Source organism: Eumetopias jubatus, unplaced genomic scaffold, assembly GCF_037043125.1.
Source record: "Eumetopias jubatus isolate StellerSeaLion01/CBP00866 unplaced genomic scaffold, mEumJub1_p1.0 scaffold_5, whole genome shotgun sequence".
Lineage (NCBI taxonomy): Eukaryota > Metazoa > Chordata > Mammalia > Carnivora > Otariidae > Eumetopias > Eumetopias jubatus.
Window position 1 is genome coordinate 108,544,597 of NW_028274811.1, and position 18,791 is coordinate 108,563,387.

The following is an 18,791-nucleotide window of genomic DNA, read 5'->3' on the forward strand; positions in this document are numbered from 1 at the left end:
CACGAGATGCACTCTGATATTTTCCATTCTATTCTGCTTCTTTTTTTAAATCTCTGATTGCAATCTATTCAGGTGTTTTTTTCAATCGAGGAAACAGGTATCATTTCCACGTTGAAAAACACTGATTCAGGCAGCTATTGCCCCCTATTTCTGATAAGGCTGTACCAGTCCAGACAAACACAAATGGGTTTTCACTCTCTGTTTTTTTCAAATGGATTCTATATTAACTGCGCTTCCTAGATTTTATTGTGCCTACAAATCTCTTGGAATGTTTTTAAAAAGTAGATTTGGACTCAGTGGCTCTGAGGTGCAGCTAAGAGTCTGCATTTCTTTTTTTTTTTTAAGATTTTGTTTATTTATTTATTTATTTATTTGAGCGAGGGAGAGAGAGAGAGAACACAAGCAGGGTGGGGGCAGAGGGAGAAGAAGGCTCCCCACTGAGTAGGGAGCCCAACGTGGGACACGAACCAGGGACTCCGGGATCATGACCTGAGCTGAAGGCAGACACTTAACCAACTGAGCCACCCAGGAGCCCTAAGAGTCTGCATTTCTAATGAGCCCCCTAGGTGATTCCATGTGGGGTGAGCAGACGGGTATCTCTGACATCGGTTCACTGGTTCCATTTCATTCTTGCCAATGGACAATTTTCCTCCTCCTTGGGACAATTTTCCTTCTCTCCTTCCTTCTTCTTTCTATCCTTTCATAAATGTGTTTGGAGAAGCCAGTGGTTCAAATCACGACTCTGCCTCTTACTAGCTGGGGAAGCTTGGACAAATTACTTAAATCTTCTGTGCCTCAGTTTCTTTACCTGCAAAATGGGGGTAATTACTGCACTTTTCTGATGAAGTACTCTTGAGATGAATGAGATAACCCATGTAACGTTCTTAATACGTTGCCCACCACATTATAAGTGTCAAATAAACGCTATGTTGTGGTCATTATTATTTTTATTGCCCAGATTACCATGGTACTTTGGTTATTGACTGCCTCCTCTCATAGGAATTATGTTTCATGTTATATATTTAGTTTGGAGTATGAATTTATTTTTTAATCATAGAATCATAATTATACAACATTACAACAAGTTTGAAAAGTAGAGGAAAGGCAAAACATATCCATAATTCCAACGATTCCATCAACAATGATTGTTTTGGGAAGTCTTCTTGCACATGCCTATTTGATGGTCCTGGTTTCTGGTTGATGCCTGAGTGCAACTTTCTCTTTTCTAAAACCCATTGAAATCTCTCGCTTACATTTGGATGTGGATTCATGCTATTTGTTTTGTCTTAAAAATAAAGCCTTTCTTATTGTTATTTTGAGGGGGGGTAAAAAAGCCCAGTACATTTAATTTTGTGTCCTGCTTTTTTTTTTTACTCAACATTAGATTATATTCACTTTTTCCCTAGAAATTCATTCTAAAAGTATAAATGGGAGTAGTGCCAAGTGTGACAAGTCTGACTTCTAGAATCAAATCATCCCAACAAAGTTGGCTGAGGTTTGACTCCAGTCATTGCTAGCCTTGGCAGTGGATGCATGACTTAGGACCTTACAAACACACAGAACTTTGGGACTTAATGGGCCCCAGGGAGGATCTGGGGCCTGGGGTCACACAATGAGGGGCACAGAGCTAAGATCAGAAAGCATGGCCTTCCCTATGAAGGGTAGCAAGGGACTTAATTAAGGCGCAGAATCTATTTTACTTCCATTTTACTAATTTAAGTGAGACTTTATTTTAAAATTCCATATGCCAGCTCTCTTCCTAAAAGATTGTTCCTTCAAGCACATCTTGCTGAGCCTCCACTGAGTGATGGGGCTGTACTATATGATTAATTTCTAGATGATCAGAGTGCCAGAGGCATTTCCTCAGGGTTGTCTATATTAAGCAAGTTACCATTCATTCAGTGAACAAATCTTTAGTTAGTGATTTCTATGTCTAGGTGCTAAGTGCTGGGGATACATCAGTGAATACAACCGATTTGACTCCTCTCCTCAAGGGGTTTATAACCTTATTATTATGAATTACCTATTTAGATGCAGCCTGATGAGTCCCATATGCTCCTATTAAAACTGATGAGCATGAACTCTGTGTATCAGGAAAGAGTCTTAGTATATGGTATTTGGGGGTGAGGGAGTGAAACAGAGTTGCATTGCTCAGGTGGCAGGTTCATATTCTTTAATGAGAGTACATTATTATTGTTAAAACATTGTTGGAGAAAGGGGCACCTGGGTGGCTCAGTCGTTAAGCGTCTGCCTTCAGCTCAGGTCATGATCCCAGGGTCCTGGGATCGAGCCCCGCATCGGGCTCCCTGCTCTGCCGGAGGCCTGCTTCTCCCTCTCCCACTCCCACTGCTCGTGTTCCTTCTCTCACTCTCTCTCTCTCTCTGTTAAATAAATAAATAAAATCTTTAAAAACAAACAAACAAAAAACATTGTTGGAGAAATAAAAATATTTTCAGGATATTAACGATCCTTCTTCCACCCCCAACACACACATCATTGCAGTGGTTAAAAGCAAGGACTTTGGGGTCAATCGAGACCTGGAGATGAATCCTACTTCTCCAGGGTCCTAGCTGAGTGACCTTGGGCCTATCTCCCTATCTATAGAATGGAGTTGAGGGCCTTGCTGCAAGGATTAAATGAGGGATGTGTGTAAGGCACATGACATCCAGTAAGAGCTTAATGCAGCTGTCAATGGTGGTCTGCTGTGATGGGTGGGGGGGAGCGGGGAGGGTTCCTGCTTCATGGTTTCAGGAAAGAATTGCACATTTTTGAACTGCAAACAGCCCACTATCCTGTTTCTTGGGCTGTCTGTGCAATTTTGCTGGAGTCTCCAAAAATGTACTCTGATCGTTCTGTTTGGTACGAGGTGGGGACCGCCCCACTCACTTGCAATCCACGGTGGTGGCTAGGCTGCCTCAGGCAGGGACAGCCCTAAACTATTATCAGAGAGAGCAAGCAGAAAGCTGTCAGATCAAGTGACAAGACACGGAGGAAAAGCATATACATGTTTAAATGTCAAGAGTCCCAGTGACAAATACATCTGAGTTTATGCAATTACATTTTTCCCCCTAGAGCAGAAAATGAAAAATAGAATGTTAGGGTTGGAAGTGACTTTAGAGACCATCTAAACCACAGCTTCATTTAACCAATTATTTCTTTCAGGGAATAATTTTTTGGAGGTCACATGTGTGCTGGGTGCCAAGGGTGGGACACCTTGGTGAAGACAGGAGCCTTGTCTCTTTCTGGACTCTGTGGGATTCAGTGGAGAAAACTGAAATAGCTCATAAGGATCAAGGAATTGTCATTTCTCCCTGTTTTTCTACATTTTCTAAATTTCCGCAGTAGACTCGTATCACATTTAACTGTGTATATATTGGCTTTGCTAGAGTCACACAGCTAACAAGAAAATATATTTGTTGATAAATAGGTTACTCTTGAGCCCCTGCCATTTTCATACACGTCGTATTCTCAGAGCACGGTTCCGGCATCAGGATGAGCTTTATTGGAAACGCACATCCCAGGCCCACTCCAATCCTACCAGGTTCCCTGCCTTGGAAACATGTTCAACAAGGGGATTGTGATACCCACTCAACTTTGAGAACCAGTGCCAATGAAAACCAATTGATCCCCAGGTAGTAAAGAAAGCAACAGTGATTTTTAGAAAACCCGTCCCAGAAATTTAAATTAATGAACTAATTTCATGAATACAAACCCATTTATCTTTAACTGGAATAAAGTCAACTCCCTTTTTTTCCTCTAGTGCCCCAACTAATTGCATCCATTATGTGTTTTTAACAGATGCTATAAATCAGCGTGCCCCTGGGGGGGGGGTGCGGGACGGTGGGGGGAGAGTGAAAAGGAGGGGGCATCCAACATCTGACAAAAGGGAATACTAAACAAGTGGCACACACCTTAGAGTGAGCAGCCCAAGGTCTCATTGCTGTGTGCTTCCCTCCCGCACCAGCGCCCTGCTTGCTTCTGGTTGCATAACAGCTTTTTCCGGGCCCTACAAATCACAGCCCTGTCCCAGTTCTTGAGCAGGCGCCCTTTACACTGCCCAGCCCCACAGCCCTTGGCGTTTGTAACCTCTCTCTCTTCCAGGTTATCATCATCTGTCAGATCTGAAGTTAAACAACAAGAAACATGTCAGGTGAGTGGCTGGGAGAGACACTTGGCTGTTTATGAGAAATATTCCATTACAATCTGACGCAAAATGTTAGGATGCATCTGCCAGCAAGCACCCAGGCTGAGAGAGTTCCCTTTCTCCGCAAGCAAGCTGATTAGTGTGTGGTTCCAACCCATGTTTATCCTCTCTGGCTCCGTGGCAAAGGCCCTTGGAAAAACCTGGCTTGTTTGACTCCTGGTTGCCTGGTACAGTCAGATTCATTCAATTAGGATACCCAGTTTGAGACATAATGGGTTTTGGCGAGCTCAATAGACTGATTGGTTTTTATACACATGCACAGAAAGATTTGATTTCCTCTGTGGAATTTACGGCAGGGGAGAGGAGGTAATTAAATTAATTTCTCCTCTGGTTTCAAGGCTTTCCTTTCTGTTCTCTCTTCTCCTGCCACCTTTGTTGCTCTTTTTAAAATAGACTTTCTGAGGGCCTTGCTTGCATGGATGAAAATGAATGTAATAACTACCAGCAGTTGGTTTGAGTTTGGGGGTGGGCTCCACTGTGACTTCTTGTTCTTTGCTCCATGCTCTGAGTGGTGTTGGGAAGATAATGGGGACCATCGTGTGCCCTGTGGTGTGTGTAGGTGAGGTGACAGGGTGTTCTTGTGGCTAAGGAGTGACATTCACACCAGGAAGAGGGCTTTCTGGCAGGGAGCCGGCTTTCTTTGGAGTTTCATAATGAGAACCCGAAGTGTGCTCCCCCTTTTTTTAGTCACCAGGTATGCCTTTCTTTCTGATTTCTCTTGTTCCCACCATGCACTTGTCTTCTCAGCCCCTGGCTCCGGAGCCACATTCTGCTGCAGCAAGGGGAGCTGTGGGGCAGAAAGAAGCAGACGCTGGGAGAGAGACTGAGCAAGCCTGCAGAGTTCCTGTCCCATCCCATCTCCCTCCCAAAGCCAAAGCCCTTTTATCCACCCCTGACTTTTTAAGTAAGGACTTCTCTGGTTAAACTAAAGAGACAAAGAAGACCCCTGAGAGATTTAAAAATTCACTGGAAAAGGCAAAAAACATGAAGCACTTAACTTCTCTCCCAAAGGACAGGAGAGCCTGCCAATTCCCTTGCAACGCCAGAGCTAAGCATTTTCCCAGTGTCAACATTAAATCCCTTTTTTGTGTTTCTCTCTTAAAGTGTGTTTACAATTGACTATTATGTGAAAGATGACGGATGTAGCCTGGTCCCGTTTAAAATAATAAGACTAATAATGATGCAGTTTCTTGCCCGCAGACTCAGTTTCCGTATGCCTCTCCGAAGAAAGCAAAAGTTGAGGAGGCCAGAATATTCACCAGTAAGTGTAGCCCGCCACTGAGCCGTCCCCCCAGCCCAGTTGCCCAAACGTTTGGGTTCCTGTGGACTTCCTCACCAGGAATTCAGATGAGCAGATTTCTCAAGATTAATACCTCAGCATCCAAGCAACTTTAAAAGTCTGTATCTTGCCCCAGTCCTGTCGGCAGCTGGAGAAAGTGTGGATCCCATGGCCCATTCCGTTTTAGATTGGGAGAACTGAGACCCAAGGAAGGAAGATCCACCCTTCTTCTACCCCCGACCCCAAGTTTTAAGGCTGGATAATGGAAGAGCAGCCCTTGCCTCCTCACGGTTCCTGACCCAGTCTACCTCCCACCAGTTCTGGAAGAGAACCGACTAGGTTGACCCGACTGGGTTTTCTCCACAGCAATTTATTGCATTTCTTTGAACCAAATGCTACCGCATATAGATCACTCCTGCCAGGTTGTGGCTGAGGGCTGAGGCTTGCGGTGGAACCCGTAGGCTGGGATAAGTTACCGAGCAACCTGGGGTTCCCGCACTACCTCGCCACCATTCTTGCGCAGAGCCGCATTGCTCCAGTGCGTACAAAGTTTGGAGTAAATCCCAAACCTCTCTCCCTGGAATAGATGTGCTTAGACGAACAAGCCTAGAGTGGAGAGCTTGCCCCCCCCCCCAACTGGGGACGCTGTGGGGGCGCTGCCAGAGAAGTGCATGATCCCTAGTAAAAAAGACGGGGAGATAAGGCTCAGCCTTGCATTTCTGGGAGAAAGCAGACTCCATGATTGCTCATGAAGGCCCTATGCATCCAGTTCTGTTTGGACTACAAGACTCCCCAGCCTATGGGGCTGGTGGCATCTGTCCTTGGGGACATGGTCCCACCTCCAGCCTTTTGCCAGTCCTCAGCCAGGGTAGGCTAGCAGCAGGATCCAAAAGAGAGGTGGAGTGGATTGATTCCATCCTCCCAAGGCATTCACATTGGATTGAAAAAGGAAAAAATTTCTCTGACCTGGGAAGCAATGCGGTGAAACTGACGTTCATGACACCCACCTTAGAGATAAACCTCTCCGCATAAAACAGCTTGGCACACAGTTGATCGGTTGGTTGGGGGCCAGGAACAAGCGACCTGCAACCTAGCAATATGAAACTAACCAGCGTACACTTAACGAAAAACCCGGTGTGTCTAAAACGGAGGGTGCACGACAGAAGCCGGTTAGCTGACTACCTGAAACTGATCGCCGTGAGGCTAAACCAAAGGAAAGCGCCCCGAAAGCAACCGGACTGGGTGGAAAGGAACCAGAATGAAATCCACCTGCCTGCTACAGCGCAACTGACCACGCAGGGGATTGGAGCAGCGAGGGCCGCAGAAGGCCGCAGAGGGCCGCAGAGGGCCGCAGAGTGGAACGGGGGGGGGGGAGGGGGGACCCTGTCTCCCCCACGAGCACTGATTGGAGCGGCTGCGGAGACGCAGCGGAGGAGGAGGGGGACGTCGGTGCTTTTAAATTTATCACCGCCGCGCCCCAAACGATCCCATAAATTTGGGGGCCGTTTTCACCAAAACTGTGAGTTACGATTTTTCAAATAAATACATTTTCCAATCAGACGGGGTTCTGTTTAGGTTGAACGCGTCCTGAAGCAGACATTTCTCTGCGCGGAAAATACACAGAGGAGGAAACGGAGCCGGGACGAAGCTCAGACGACATAAAAACTTGTGTAAACACGTTGTCATTTACGGACTTTGGAAGGGAAAGGGAATGGGGGAGGAAGATGTTTAGCTCTCTCCGACTCCTCAGGTCCCAGCCCCGAGGGAAGACACGGAAAATTTAATATTCTTTTTCCATAAGCTTGATTTATGTTACTCATTAGACAACGACCGCATCAGGTTTACCTTAAATAGATTTTGTGTTTTTGAGGCTGTTACAAACGTAAGAATGGATGGAGTTGCCTCCCGCCTGCCCCCCCCAACACATGCTCTCTCTCTCCCGCTTTCTCTCTCTTTCTCTCAGTTTTTCTTTAGGAAAGAATGTTGGGGAGATAAACGGAAATGGATTAGCGGAGGGTCTTCTATTTCTAGCTGTGCGCCCCATCCTCTGGGCTTGTGTTTTGCCACCTGTAAAATAAGGGGACCACACTAGGAAGCAGAGGCCCCGTTGCCCACAAGAACATTCACATGTAATGCTGTGCACAGTTGCAGGGAGCTCAGGGACCCCCGAAACTAAAAGGTAGAGAATGGAATGTCAGCTCGTAGCTTGGACCCTCTCAGGCTGGACCACTCCTCATCCCAGGAAAGGGGATAACAAGGGGACACAGAGGCCGCCATCAATCCCCGCCTCTCCTAGAGGTCTGGCCTCTAGCTGCGTCTCTGCCACTCATTGGCAGAGCTGTTTGCCCTTAGGTAAACTGCTTCCCCTCTCTGGGCCGGCTTCCCCATTTGTCCTAACGCGATCAGATCTCTGGGTAGACTTGCTACTCCCCCATACCGGCATTAGTCAAGGAGGCTTCTCACACCCCGAACTTATAGGAGAAATCGACCCGCTTTCTCTCTCTCCCCTGCCCTGACTGTTCTCCTGCCCGGGGGAGCGGGTAGGACCAGGACGAAAAGTCCTAAGCACTCTTTAGATGCCGCAGAGAAATGTTTAAGGGATTTGCGCGCTCAAGCCGCGGGGTAAATGGCCCGCGGGCTGATTTATGGCGCGTTACCGCGCGACGCGATTCCCCAAGACAGCGAGAATATTTTACACCACGCTAATATAAACAGGCGGCCGGCCGGGTCCTTTTTATGGAGTTCCTGTAATTACCCGGGCCCTGACAGGTCCTTGATTTACGGCCCTATTTAGATAAGGGGTCCGGTGCGGGGATTGCCGGTGGCGTCAAGGTCACGGGACGCGGTGGGAGAAGGGTTTGCGGTAGGCGCCGCGGCGCGGGCTCTCGGGCCTTCCAGTCCTGGAGTGTGGGGTCCGGGAGGGAGTGAGGGGAGGAGTGGGGCAAGGGCAGGAGAAGGACCCCAGGGCCCAGGCCGAAGTCACTCCGGAGCGTCTAAGTGCAGCCAGTCCACTGCACAGACGGAGGCACTGAGTCTTGGAGGGGCCGGAACTACCCCAGGTCAGACAGCCAATGAAATGCAGGTGGGTGGGATCCGGAAGGAATTCAGGTCTCTGGCAACATGACCCCCCACACCTGGCAGTGCTCGGTCTCTCTCACCTCCAGCCTTATGGCAGTGGGGTTCTGTAGCGTAGGTAGTTGGGGAAAGAGGAAAATTCCAGTGCGGTCAGAAACAGGCTTGGTCAGATCGGGACACAGCACTTCAAGCAGAGACCAGTGGCCTGGACCCCCTCCCTATCCAGGGCTATGCAGTCGTGTGGACGCCCGAAACTCCATTTCTTCCCCTGTTAGATTAATTCCCAAGCCAGAGCCACCGTTTATCCATCCAGGTTTACGGTTATTTTGCTAAGAGCTTCACCTATATTATTTCAATTAATCTTAAACTAGCACTCTGGGCGGGTGTTACTGTGTCCCAGTTTACAGAGGAGGAAACTGAGGATCCTAAGGTTTACACAAGGAGGGGTGACAGTGCCCGGATTTCAACCCAGGTGCACCAGTTTCCACGGCCAGCCTCTCTGAAGCACTCCTTTACTACACTTTTTAAACCTCTTTGTGCTTAAGCTCTCAACCCTGTAAGATGGGGGAAGAGTTCTTGCCCGACCTCACTAGCACAATCGGAGGAAAAGGCGCGCATTTGCAAACGCCACGAGTGTCAGACCTTCAGCAGGAGCTATCTCGGTGAGCACTGCGGGGTACCGGAAGGGAGGCGGGGCCGGGGGAGTGTGGACCCGCGCGTAGGCCCCTCGGAGTCCCTAGCTTCTGACCCTTGGAGCGGAGCGCTAAGTCCTCGGAGAGAGCAACCAGGGTGGGGTCCTTGCAACAGTCCAGAGCTGGGAATTAAAACTCCAGACTATCAGTCCTATACTTCTTCTGAAATTGGGGAAACTGAGGCCCAGAGAGGGAAAGGAACACGCGTCTTATATCTCAGCCGACAGCTGTGTTGGCCAAACTCCTGGGTTGCACACCATATAACCTGGGGCGGAGAGAGAGAACGTCCTCACTGGGTCCCCACGGTCGCGTTTTGCTGCACTGCAAAGGCACCTGAGCCAGGCTGGAGTTAAAAGCACTTTGGGGTCTCCCAGAAGGCCTTAGCTGGAGTCTAGGCGCCTTGCGGTCTACGCAGGCGATCTCGGTGGCCTCCATCCTGCTGGAGGCTGCCAAACCCGAAGCTCCAGCGGGTCCCCTAGGGCTGCGTTCTCACTGCGGGCCCCGCTGGGCTGACAACTTGACTCCTTCGCAGGCGGGGGTGGGGGGTGGAGTGGGGGGGGGTTGTGGGGAGGAGAGCAGTGTTTTCTAAAGCCCAGATGACTAGGTGCACCCTGCTCTTTACCCACGAGAGGCTGCCAGGCATTCTCAGGGCCCTCAAGGGGACTCATCATCCAGTATTGATAATGCATTTCCTACCGCACTAAGCAGGCCGGATATTTGGGGGGGGGGGTGTGGAGGGCTCTGAGGGATCTATGTAAGGTGGGGGAAATACTTTGGATGTGCGTGAGTGGGTGCTGGAACTGTGAATTTGTAGGGTAAGTGCCAGGATCCATAGGAGTGCTTGCCCTTGTGTGGGTACTGTGATAGTGTGCATCTGTTGCTCAACTCCGTTTTCAAGGCTGGTGAATGTGGCTGCCTATAGGTAAGACAGAATATATGTCAAAGTGTCTAAGGGTTTGCAATTTGGGTGACTGCGTGTAGTGCGCTAACATGCGAAAACGTCTACGTCGGAGCACCTGTGTGTACATGGTAGTGATTGTGGCTGTGTGCTTGGGTGTGTTTGTGGGACTGAAGACTTAGTTTCGACACTCAGAATACACGAAATGTATGGTGGCGTTTTCAGCAGTTTGTGCTGTGGAGACGATTGTGGGGAATTGTAAGAAAATACAAATTGGTGAACCTGTGCACAACTGTGGGCAGAAGACTATGTGTAAAACCCTGCAGCTGTGTGATACTTTTGTAGAATCCGTGTGCCTCTACTGTATGATGGTATCTTTATGCATGCCTGCTTAGAGGGTGGGGAGTGGCTCATAGCTGTAACACAGCTGAGTTGGGATGTGTGCCCTGTGGGTGACAGAGACAATGCATACAATTCTAGGAATGCATGAATATTGAAATGCTGTGTGTCTCATGGGTGTAAATGTGTTACCGTGAGAATACCCATACTTCTGGGCATCTGTATAAGTAGATGGACTTTTGTGTACGCCAGTGATTTTTGTGAGCCTGTGTGCGCCTATATGTGCACGTGTCATGGTGAGCCCCCGTGTGCCGGCTGCGAGATGCTGCGGGTGGAGATCGCCCGGATTAGGGCAAACGCTGGGTGTGTGTTGAGGACTGAGGTCCCTCTCCACAGGGTAATTACAGCTTTCTACCCGCACACCCTCACTCAAGAGCGCCTCCAGGCCAGGGAGGCTCGGGACCCCGTGGAGCCGGGGCTGCACCGGGCGCCGGGAGCTCCCTCCCGGCGAGCCTCTGGCTCTGCGCTCGGCCCAACCCCAGCGCTGCTGGCGCCAGGCGCCCGGGAGAGCGACGGGTTTCCAGCCCGCCTCAGGCAGGAAACCAGGACCTCCCTTCCCCCCACCCCCACGCACCTCTAGGGCCCACAGCCCAGCCGAGCTCCCACAAGTGGAACCTGCTCAGAACTGTTTGTCTGCCTCTGTCCTGTAGTGTCCCCTCCTCTTTCCATTGATTCCCTTGTACAGGAGAGGAAGACCACATCTCCACTTGCTACCAACCCCAGGGATAATGGCTCATCGTCTCAGGGCCTCACCTCTCCTATCCCGACGAGGAGAGAGTTGACCTTTCTCCCTCTGCCTCTGTGCTCCTAAGTGTGCCAGGCACATCATGGGCGGTCAATAAACAATGTTGAATGACTGTGTAAAGGAATGAATTTGTCCTTTAAAAAGAGCAATCACATATTTATCTCCCCCCCCCCCCCCCGCCGGCCTGAGCATCACTTTGGAGAGACAGGCATACTCCCTCTGCCCCACCTAGGGAAGGGGTTGGCTGGGGAGGGTTGGCTCGGATGGAGGGACTCAGGTATGAGGGCGTCAGCTGCGAAGCTACTTCAATCGGAGAAGCAGCACCACCCTGGGATTTTCAGGTCCCAGTGAGAGTCCTGGGAAAGGCCCCTGAGGGGAGAACCCGACAGACCCGGAGAGGCCCTAGCTGGGAGGGGCAAGAGTGGAGGTCTGCACCGCCAGGATTTCTCTCTGCTCTCCTGGGTGGGGGATGCCAGCGTGGTAGTTCTCCGGCTGCACCAGCCTTGCGAATAGTGTGGAGGTCCTGGTCCCTTCTGTATGTGTTCACTGCCAAGCGCCGATTTCTCTTGCTGTGAGCCTTGGCGCTGGTGTGAACATTCTCAAGCAGGGATGACCTGGGTGGAGTGGCCCAACGTTGCTGTGCTTCGGGCCCTCCATCCGGCCTTTGGGCTGGATCAGGCGCCCGGGAGGCGAGAAGAGTGACTCCCAGGCCCTGGAGCCCGGAACAAATCAGTAAATGCCTGTGGGCTTGGAGCCTGACTTCCTCCACCCCCTCCCCCACACACCAAGTCTTCTCCAGCCCTGGGCGGGCTGTGGGACCGTATAGATGCCTTGGGCAGAGTTGGCGGGTGCGCTACTGGGTTGCGAAGTACCGCTCAGGGCCCCCTCTGGTTGAGGCTGATGACTAGGGGCTGGGGGTGCTTCAGGGAGACGTTAGGGGTCTGTGCTGCCTCTGGCAGGGCCCTCTCGTCTTCTGACGCTGAGGGGAGTAGATGGAGCTCAGGACTGAGAAGGGCTAGAATTCCTATTCCGAATTCTGTACAGTCTAAAAACAAGACACTCTTTCTCTGAGTCTCAGTTTCCCTATCAGGAGAAATCAAGGGGTGGGCTCTAGGTGAAGGCCTTCTGTTCCCGGATGATTCTGGATTCCTTTCCCTGGGTCCACAGGGAGGAGGGGGCAGCCACCGTCTAGGGTGTTGACAGGCCTGTGCCTCAAGTAGGGAGCCCCCGCCTCCCCCCAGCCAGGAACTGGGGGTGGGGAGGCGGAGGCGGGGCCGCCTCCCTGTCCCCGCAGGCGGCCTAGAGTTGAGCGGTGCTGGCTAGCCCGAGCTTAAAACCAGGGACGGCCACCCCCTTTCCTCCTCCCCGCCCCCTACCATTGGCTCCAGGGAGAGGTTGACATCCAAGCCGCGGCCTTATATAAGCCAGACCCTGAAGGGGAGGCCGCAGAAGGGTTAAATAGGTCTCCCGGCCTCGGCGTCCTAGCCCGCGAGAAGCCGGCGGGCTGCGCGCCTCTCTTCAGCCTTGCCCCACACTGCCCCAAAGCCGGCGTCCAGCACAGCGCCGCCCCGGAGCCCACGGGTGGCCCCGGCAGTCGTGGGGCGCATGGGGCGGCGCTAATCGCGCTGGCGGCGCAGGCCAGAGGCCGCTCCAACATGAACCTCGTGGGCAGCTACGCACACCATCACCACCATCACCACCATCACCACCCACACCCAACGCACCCCATGCTCCACGAACCCTTCCTCTTCGGCCCGGCCTCGCGCTGTCACCAGGAGCGGCCCTACTTCCAGAGCTGGCTGCTGAGCCCCGCCGACGCTGCCCCAGACTTCCCCGCCGGCGGGCCACCGCCCACAGCCGCGGCGGCCACCGCAGTCTACGGTCCGGACGCCAGGCCGGGCCAGAGCCCCGGGCGGCTGGAGGCGCTCGGAGGCCGCCTGGGCCGGCGGAAAGCCTCAGGACCCAAGAAGGAGCGGAGGCGCACAGAGAGCATTAACAGCGCGTTCGCAGAGCTGCGCGAGTGCATCCCCAACGTGCCTGCGGACACCAAGCTCTCCAAGATCAAGACTCTGCGCCTGGCCACCAGCTACATCGCCTATCTGATGGACGTGCTGGCCAAGGACGCACAGGCCGGCGACCCCGAAGCCTTCAAGGCCGAACTCAAGAAGGCGGATGGCGGCCGCGAGAGCAAGCGGAAAAGGGAGCTGGTAAGTCCGGGGCCTGTGGGCTCCGGCCCAGGGTGAGGACTGGGTCAGCACCCGCAGGCCCAGTTCGCAGTGGAAGGAGTCTGCGTTGCCGTGTGTGAGATTTTGAGAGGCTGCGGGGAATTCTGAGGCTGTAGTGTGGGATTGTGTGGGTGGTGGGAGGCGGATTCATATTTGAGCTCATTTGTAATGTGGGACAGTCTTTGTAAAGCTGTGAATGAAGACCATCCTAAAAGGATCCCTTTTAAGGATCCTTTGGAAGATGCAGACCTGGGAAAATGCACATGTCTTATATTTTGCTTCCAATTTCAAGGGGGTCTGATCCATTCCTGGGCTTTCCTGGAATCCACATTAAGAATGCTGTAGAAGTGTTTAATTTGCCTTAGTGGGGGTTTATGCACGTGGGCTCAGTTACTATTTTCAAAGGGTTTTTGCTGAAGAGGCTAGGCTACTTCCATTGTTGTACAGATAGGGAAATTGAGACCCAGAACGGGACTGGGAGGTAGAGGCCACATACTGAGGAGTCAGAGGTGGAACTGGGGTAAAACAAGTCAGGTCTTCTACTCCCAGTCTAGAGCGGGTCCCCTGCTCCACTGGCCACGAGCTAGTTCTCTAGGGCGAACTTGACCGTTTTGTGTGTAAACTCTGACAAGCAAGAGGCACGGGTATCCCCCACTGCTTTTGGCTTTGGAGATCGCAATCCCTACTCGACCTTTCTCGATCCTCTCCAGGGAGGGCAACACTTTCTGGAGGGCGGTGCCGCTGGCCCAGGGCTCTGGGACCTCTGAGGGCAGTGATTTCCAGGCTAGCGAACTCCTTTCTCTAAATTGGTTTGTACAGGCCCGCCGTACAAAGTTTGGAGCCAGCCAGAATGCCCTGCCAGGTTTTCTTTGACTCGCAGGGGCTGTGGTAAACTAGGGAAAGCTCTCCTGGGGAGACTGGGAAAGACTGATAGGCATCAGGTCTCTAAACTGCCACTGGGGTGGAGGAGAGGCAGGCCGGGGCGACGCCTGGTTGCAAGGAGTTTGGGGGCATATCCCCACCCACTGCTCATCTACACCTCTTGCAAGTAGCACCGCTTGGTTCGTGCTAAGAGCCGGCAAGGAGGATAGTGGGCCAGGCCGACTCGTTCCTCCTTCACCTAGCCATCTGAGACTCCCAGCATGCCAGCAGGGACCCAACCCCGCAACTAAGCCCGACGCTAAACCAGGTTAGAAAGCGAGTGGGACTTGTGGTGGGGGAAGCAGGTCTGAGAGCGGGAAAACTGTTGATTCCCACCCTTCCCATTCCAACCCCGGTGGTCATCCTTTGGCGCCATAAAGCCCAAACTACGCGCACCAATTTCAGGAGGAACAGAAAATTCTCATTACCATACTTCCAGAAGCTGCCCAGCCCATCCTGGCCCCCAGAAACTCTGGCGCATAAAGGCAAATTTATGAGCCTGTTTGCCAATTTCGCAAACAGAAATCTGTCACTTATTGAAAGGCGCCCAGTTACTGCTCCCAAAATCTTTTCCCCACCCCAACTCAATGCCCGGGCGATAGGAGCAGAAAAATTTAAACCTGTCTCTCGCCTCTTTTCTTGTGTGTCCTCTGGCAGCAGCAACACGAAGCCTTTCCTCCTGCCCTGGGCCCAGGCGAGAAGAGGATTAAAGGGCGCACAGGCTGGCCGCAGCAAGTCTGGGCGCTGGAGTTAAACCAGTGAGCTGAGGCCGCGCCGAGGACCCCGCCACGGCTGCCCGACCCCGGAGCCCCGGGAGGAGAGGAAGGCGGCAGCGAGGGCCAGGCTCTGGGTGCCAGGGGCTTATAGGGGCGCATCCCGCAGAGCCTCGGCTGCGAGCTGGCAGGTCGCCGGCTGCAACAACACACTTGGATCGCACGTGCAATGTCATTTGAAATTGTTTTTAATACATTAAGAGAAAGAGAAATATATATATATCCACCCCCCCCCAAACTGAGAGGGCGGCTCTTGGCTGCACAATGCGGGAGAGAGGGACTGTGGGACTCCAGCGCCCTAAAACGCACCCTTCCAACCCTTCTGGGGCGAATTTAGAACCCCCGATGCTTTCTCCACTTTGCCTACTGGCTCTTTTTCTCATCCTCCTGTCCGCTTTGCGGCAAATCCCCCGGGCGCTCTCTTCCCAAATTAAAATGCAATAAGAGGAATCAATAGTTTTCTGCCAGGCAAAGAGAACCAAACCAGGAAGATGGAGGGCTGTCTTTTGTTTTTCTCCCTCAAGCAGTGGTGTTTTATTTTATTTTATTGTCGCTGCACTTCCTATTCAGTTCCAAGGGAAACGCTTTCTCTCCTTCCCTCCTTTCCCTCCTTCCTTCTTTCCTGCCTTCCTTCCTTCCTCTCTCCCTCTCCCTTCTTCCTTCCTTCCTTCCTTCCTTCCTTCCTTCCTTCGTAAATAAAAACTTTTCTCTATGTTGAAAAGTTTTTATGTATTTAAACTACCTACCATGCCTGCTGCGCTCAGGTGTTTGTTTATCCCCCATCCCTACCCTTTTTCTACCTCAAATCTATAAGACCACTCACCGCCCCCTCCCTTTGCCAAAGCAGTATCTATGCTCTTGACTAATAAAAGATTTTCTGAAATCAGAGGCAGCCTGTGTGATGTCTTGGTGGGTATATCCACTGGCCCCATCATTTCTGCTAGGTGGAGAACCTTCTGTTCTGACTTCTGTTTTGATAAATGTTCAGACCAAATTGCAACTCAAGTCGGGAAAGGGGGTAAAGGATTTATTCGTGGGACAAAGAACAAAGTTTTTAGAATATAATGGCTGGCCAGGATAACTTTAGTGAACCCACAGACAGGAAAACTGGAAACGAATTAGACCCAGCGAAGACAGGCTAGGTTTTATATGGGTCAGCATTTGAGCTTGTGTGTGGGTTAGTATGGTGTCTGCAGGCGGTGTTTTGGGGTTATTGGGAAGGGGGTTTGTCACACAAATAAAGGGCATCCGAGGGCATTGCACCTCGGAGGAGCGGATGCGCTGGGGATTATGTTCATGTACGTGAGATTCCTGATCTTATAGATGTGTGCGTAGTGGTACAGGAACTCACACGGAGCCCCGCAACTGTGGGGGGGGAGGGGAATAATAAGCACAGGGTGTGCCTAGCACAGCTCCCTGCATGCAGTAAGAGCTCGACAGATCATAGCGGCTATTACTTTATCCTTGACTAAAATAAGCTCGTGAGTGCTTATGGTTACATTGAGACAGGTTTCTTTCCAGCAACAAAGCACTAAACAGATATTTGTGAGAGAGCATGTGGATTTGTGCAAAGCGATGGACTGTGTGTGCTTGCTCGTTCGGGCACTTGTGCAGGACAGCTGGTTTCTGTGCCCCCACGGGCACACCCAGACTGGGTGTAGGAGCGAATAAAAGCGGATGAATTTGCCAAGGCGAGGATGCGTGGAAGGCTAAAGTGGGGCAGGCAAACGCTGGCGATTACGTATTCCTAAATAACAGTGTACAGACAACTAGCTTTGCGCGCAACTCTGCGCTAGGCTCGAGGCTAAGCGCTTTACGTGTCCCAACAGCTCCCACGTTGCGCGAGGGAACTCACGGTCTGCGGTGCCCGCACGGGTCTCCGCGTTCACTGCCAGGGAGGCGCGCGGACGCACGCGCGGGTCTCCGAGCGCTTTCTTGCTCCGGAGCTGGAGGCCCTCAAGTTGGGGCGTGCGCCAGAAAGGAGACCCCGGGCAGCTCCAGGATCAGGCGTGTCCAAGGCGCCTCGTCCCGGCATCGGGGTGAATATGGGGCCCCATTAGACTTGGCTGTAAACACCGTGGCAGGAGCTGAACGGCTACGCCAGCCCTTCCGGACGCGAAGGAGTTAATAAAAGGTGTTTTATGGGTGCGAGGAAACGGTGGGGGAGGTGTGAGCGTCTCTCTACTCTGACCCCCCTACTTTTTCCTTTTTTTCCTCTCGCCACCCGCCGCCAGATCAAACAGGCCCGCGATTTAACTAGGGCAACACCTCGCGGTAATGAGCCGCCCGGCACACCCCTCCCCCCGGCCTCAGTCCCCGGGCCCAGGCCCCGAGGCCCTCAGGGAGGAACAGAAAAGAAAAATCGAGGGGTTTTCTTTTTCTTTTTTTCTTTTCTTTCCAAGAGCTGAGAAGCCTGTTAGACATCCTGACACGCATGGAGAAACTGAGGCTCAGGGAGCAAGCCGATCCTGGTTCCTCCACACAGAAGGGGGCCTTATCTGGATTCGAACCCAGGACTCCAGTGTAGTTTATAGATAGATGGTCCTCTGGCTTTACGCAGAGCTCGGCTCCCTCGACTATTTTTAGCGCCGTGAAGTATCCTAGGCACGGGAGGAATGCGCACCCGGGTCCTGCTTTCCCGGAGCCCTGGCCAGTGAGTGGAGAGGGTACCGAGGGGTACCGCCCGAGGCAGCCGGAGCCAAGCTTGGCATAACCATGCCTCCTCAGGAAGCCCCATCCGGCCGGGCCCAAGCCGTGCTTGAGAAGACAGTGGTGGAGCCTCAAATTCAGTTCCAACCATGTGTGGTCCCCATCTCAGGCCTAGGACCTGGGAGCTGAGACAGGGGGCTGCCCCTTGTGGGGGTGTCCTCCCTCTCTCCCCCAGAACGCCCGAGCCACACTTGCAGCCCTCCCTCGCCGGCTGGCAGAGCCCAGCCCCCAGGCCGCGGCGGACTTGCTCCGGGTTTCACAAACCAGTCTGCGCAGGGGGTCTCCGGAGTCGGGCTCCCGGGCATGTCTCCGCCGCCGGCTCTCCAGCCTCTCACCTTTCGTGAGCGCTCGCTCCATGGAATGGCTTTAGAGCCTGACGGGTGCTTCCTTACTCTCTCCCAGGGTTCAACGCGGTTTGTCGGAAACCTGCCTCAATCCAGCAGAGGCAGAAACAGTGTCATTAGTATTTTTGAATTAAGAACATCCCCCCCTTTTTTTAATCAAGGGGGGAAATGGAATGGTCGCTGACTTAAAAGTAAATTCCAGGAATTTATTGTAAGGGAGTAGTCACTGATGTTACAAAGCTTTAACGACAGGACTGTTCTACTGAAGGGTGAAAAATACAGAAGGACCCGATGTGTTATAATTACAGAACTGGTTAAATAAATCCATCAGTACAGTGGGTTACTACACAGCCACTGGAAAAAGTGTGGGAATTGACATAGAGATTGTTCATGATATATTAAGTGGAGGAAAAAAAAAAAACCCTCCCGGGTTGCTAAAGACTGTTTATCCAGACCTGCTTTATGTAAAACTAACCTAAATAGCATTCGCGGAGAAAAAGTGGAAGAATATACATCAAAACATTTAC

The 18,791-nt window shown here is 51.9% G+C and overlaps 1 protein-coding gene across 2 annotated transcripts; it reads left to right on the forward strand.

Annotated features, from left to right (window-relative positions):
- Positions 1-12,648: 12,648 nt before the first annotated feature.
- HAND1 (heart and neural crest derivatives expressed 1) lies at positions 12,649-15,200 on the forward strand. 2 transcript variants are annotated; one of them, XM_088023690.1, is made up of 2 exons: positions 12,649-13,499; positions 15,099-15,200. In XM_088023690.1, the coding sequence occupies exons 1-2, from the start codon at positions 12,948-12,950 to the stop codon at positions 15,198-15,200; spliced, it is 654 nt and encodes a 217-aa protein (XP_087879816.1). In that variant the 5' UTR covers positions 12,649-12,947. The 2 variants fall into 2 exon arrangements, with proteins under 2 accessions (XP_087879816.1, XP_027962290.1); XM_028106489.2 differs by having other exon boundaries at positions 12,948-13,499; positions 15,096-15,200.
- Positions 15,201-18,791: the final 3,591 nt, after the last annotated feature.

Bases quoted from the DNA above. Each gene is read 5' to 3' on its own strand.
- HAND1 (XM_028106489.2), top strand. From the start codon at position 12,948: ATGAACCTCGTGGGCAGCTACGCACACCATCACCACCATCACCACCAT. The intron at 13,500-15,095 runs GTAAGTCCGGGG...GTCCTCTGGCAG, and splicing joins GCAAGCGGAAAAGGGAGCTG to CAGCAACACGAAGCCTTTCC.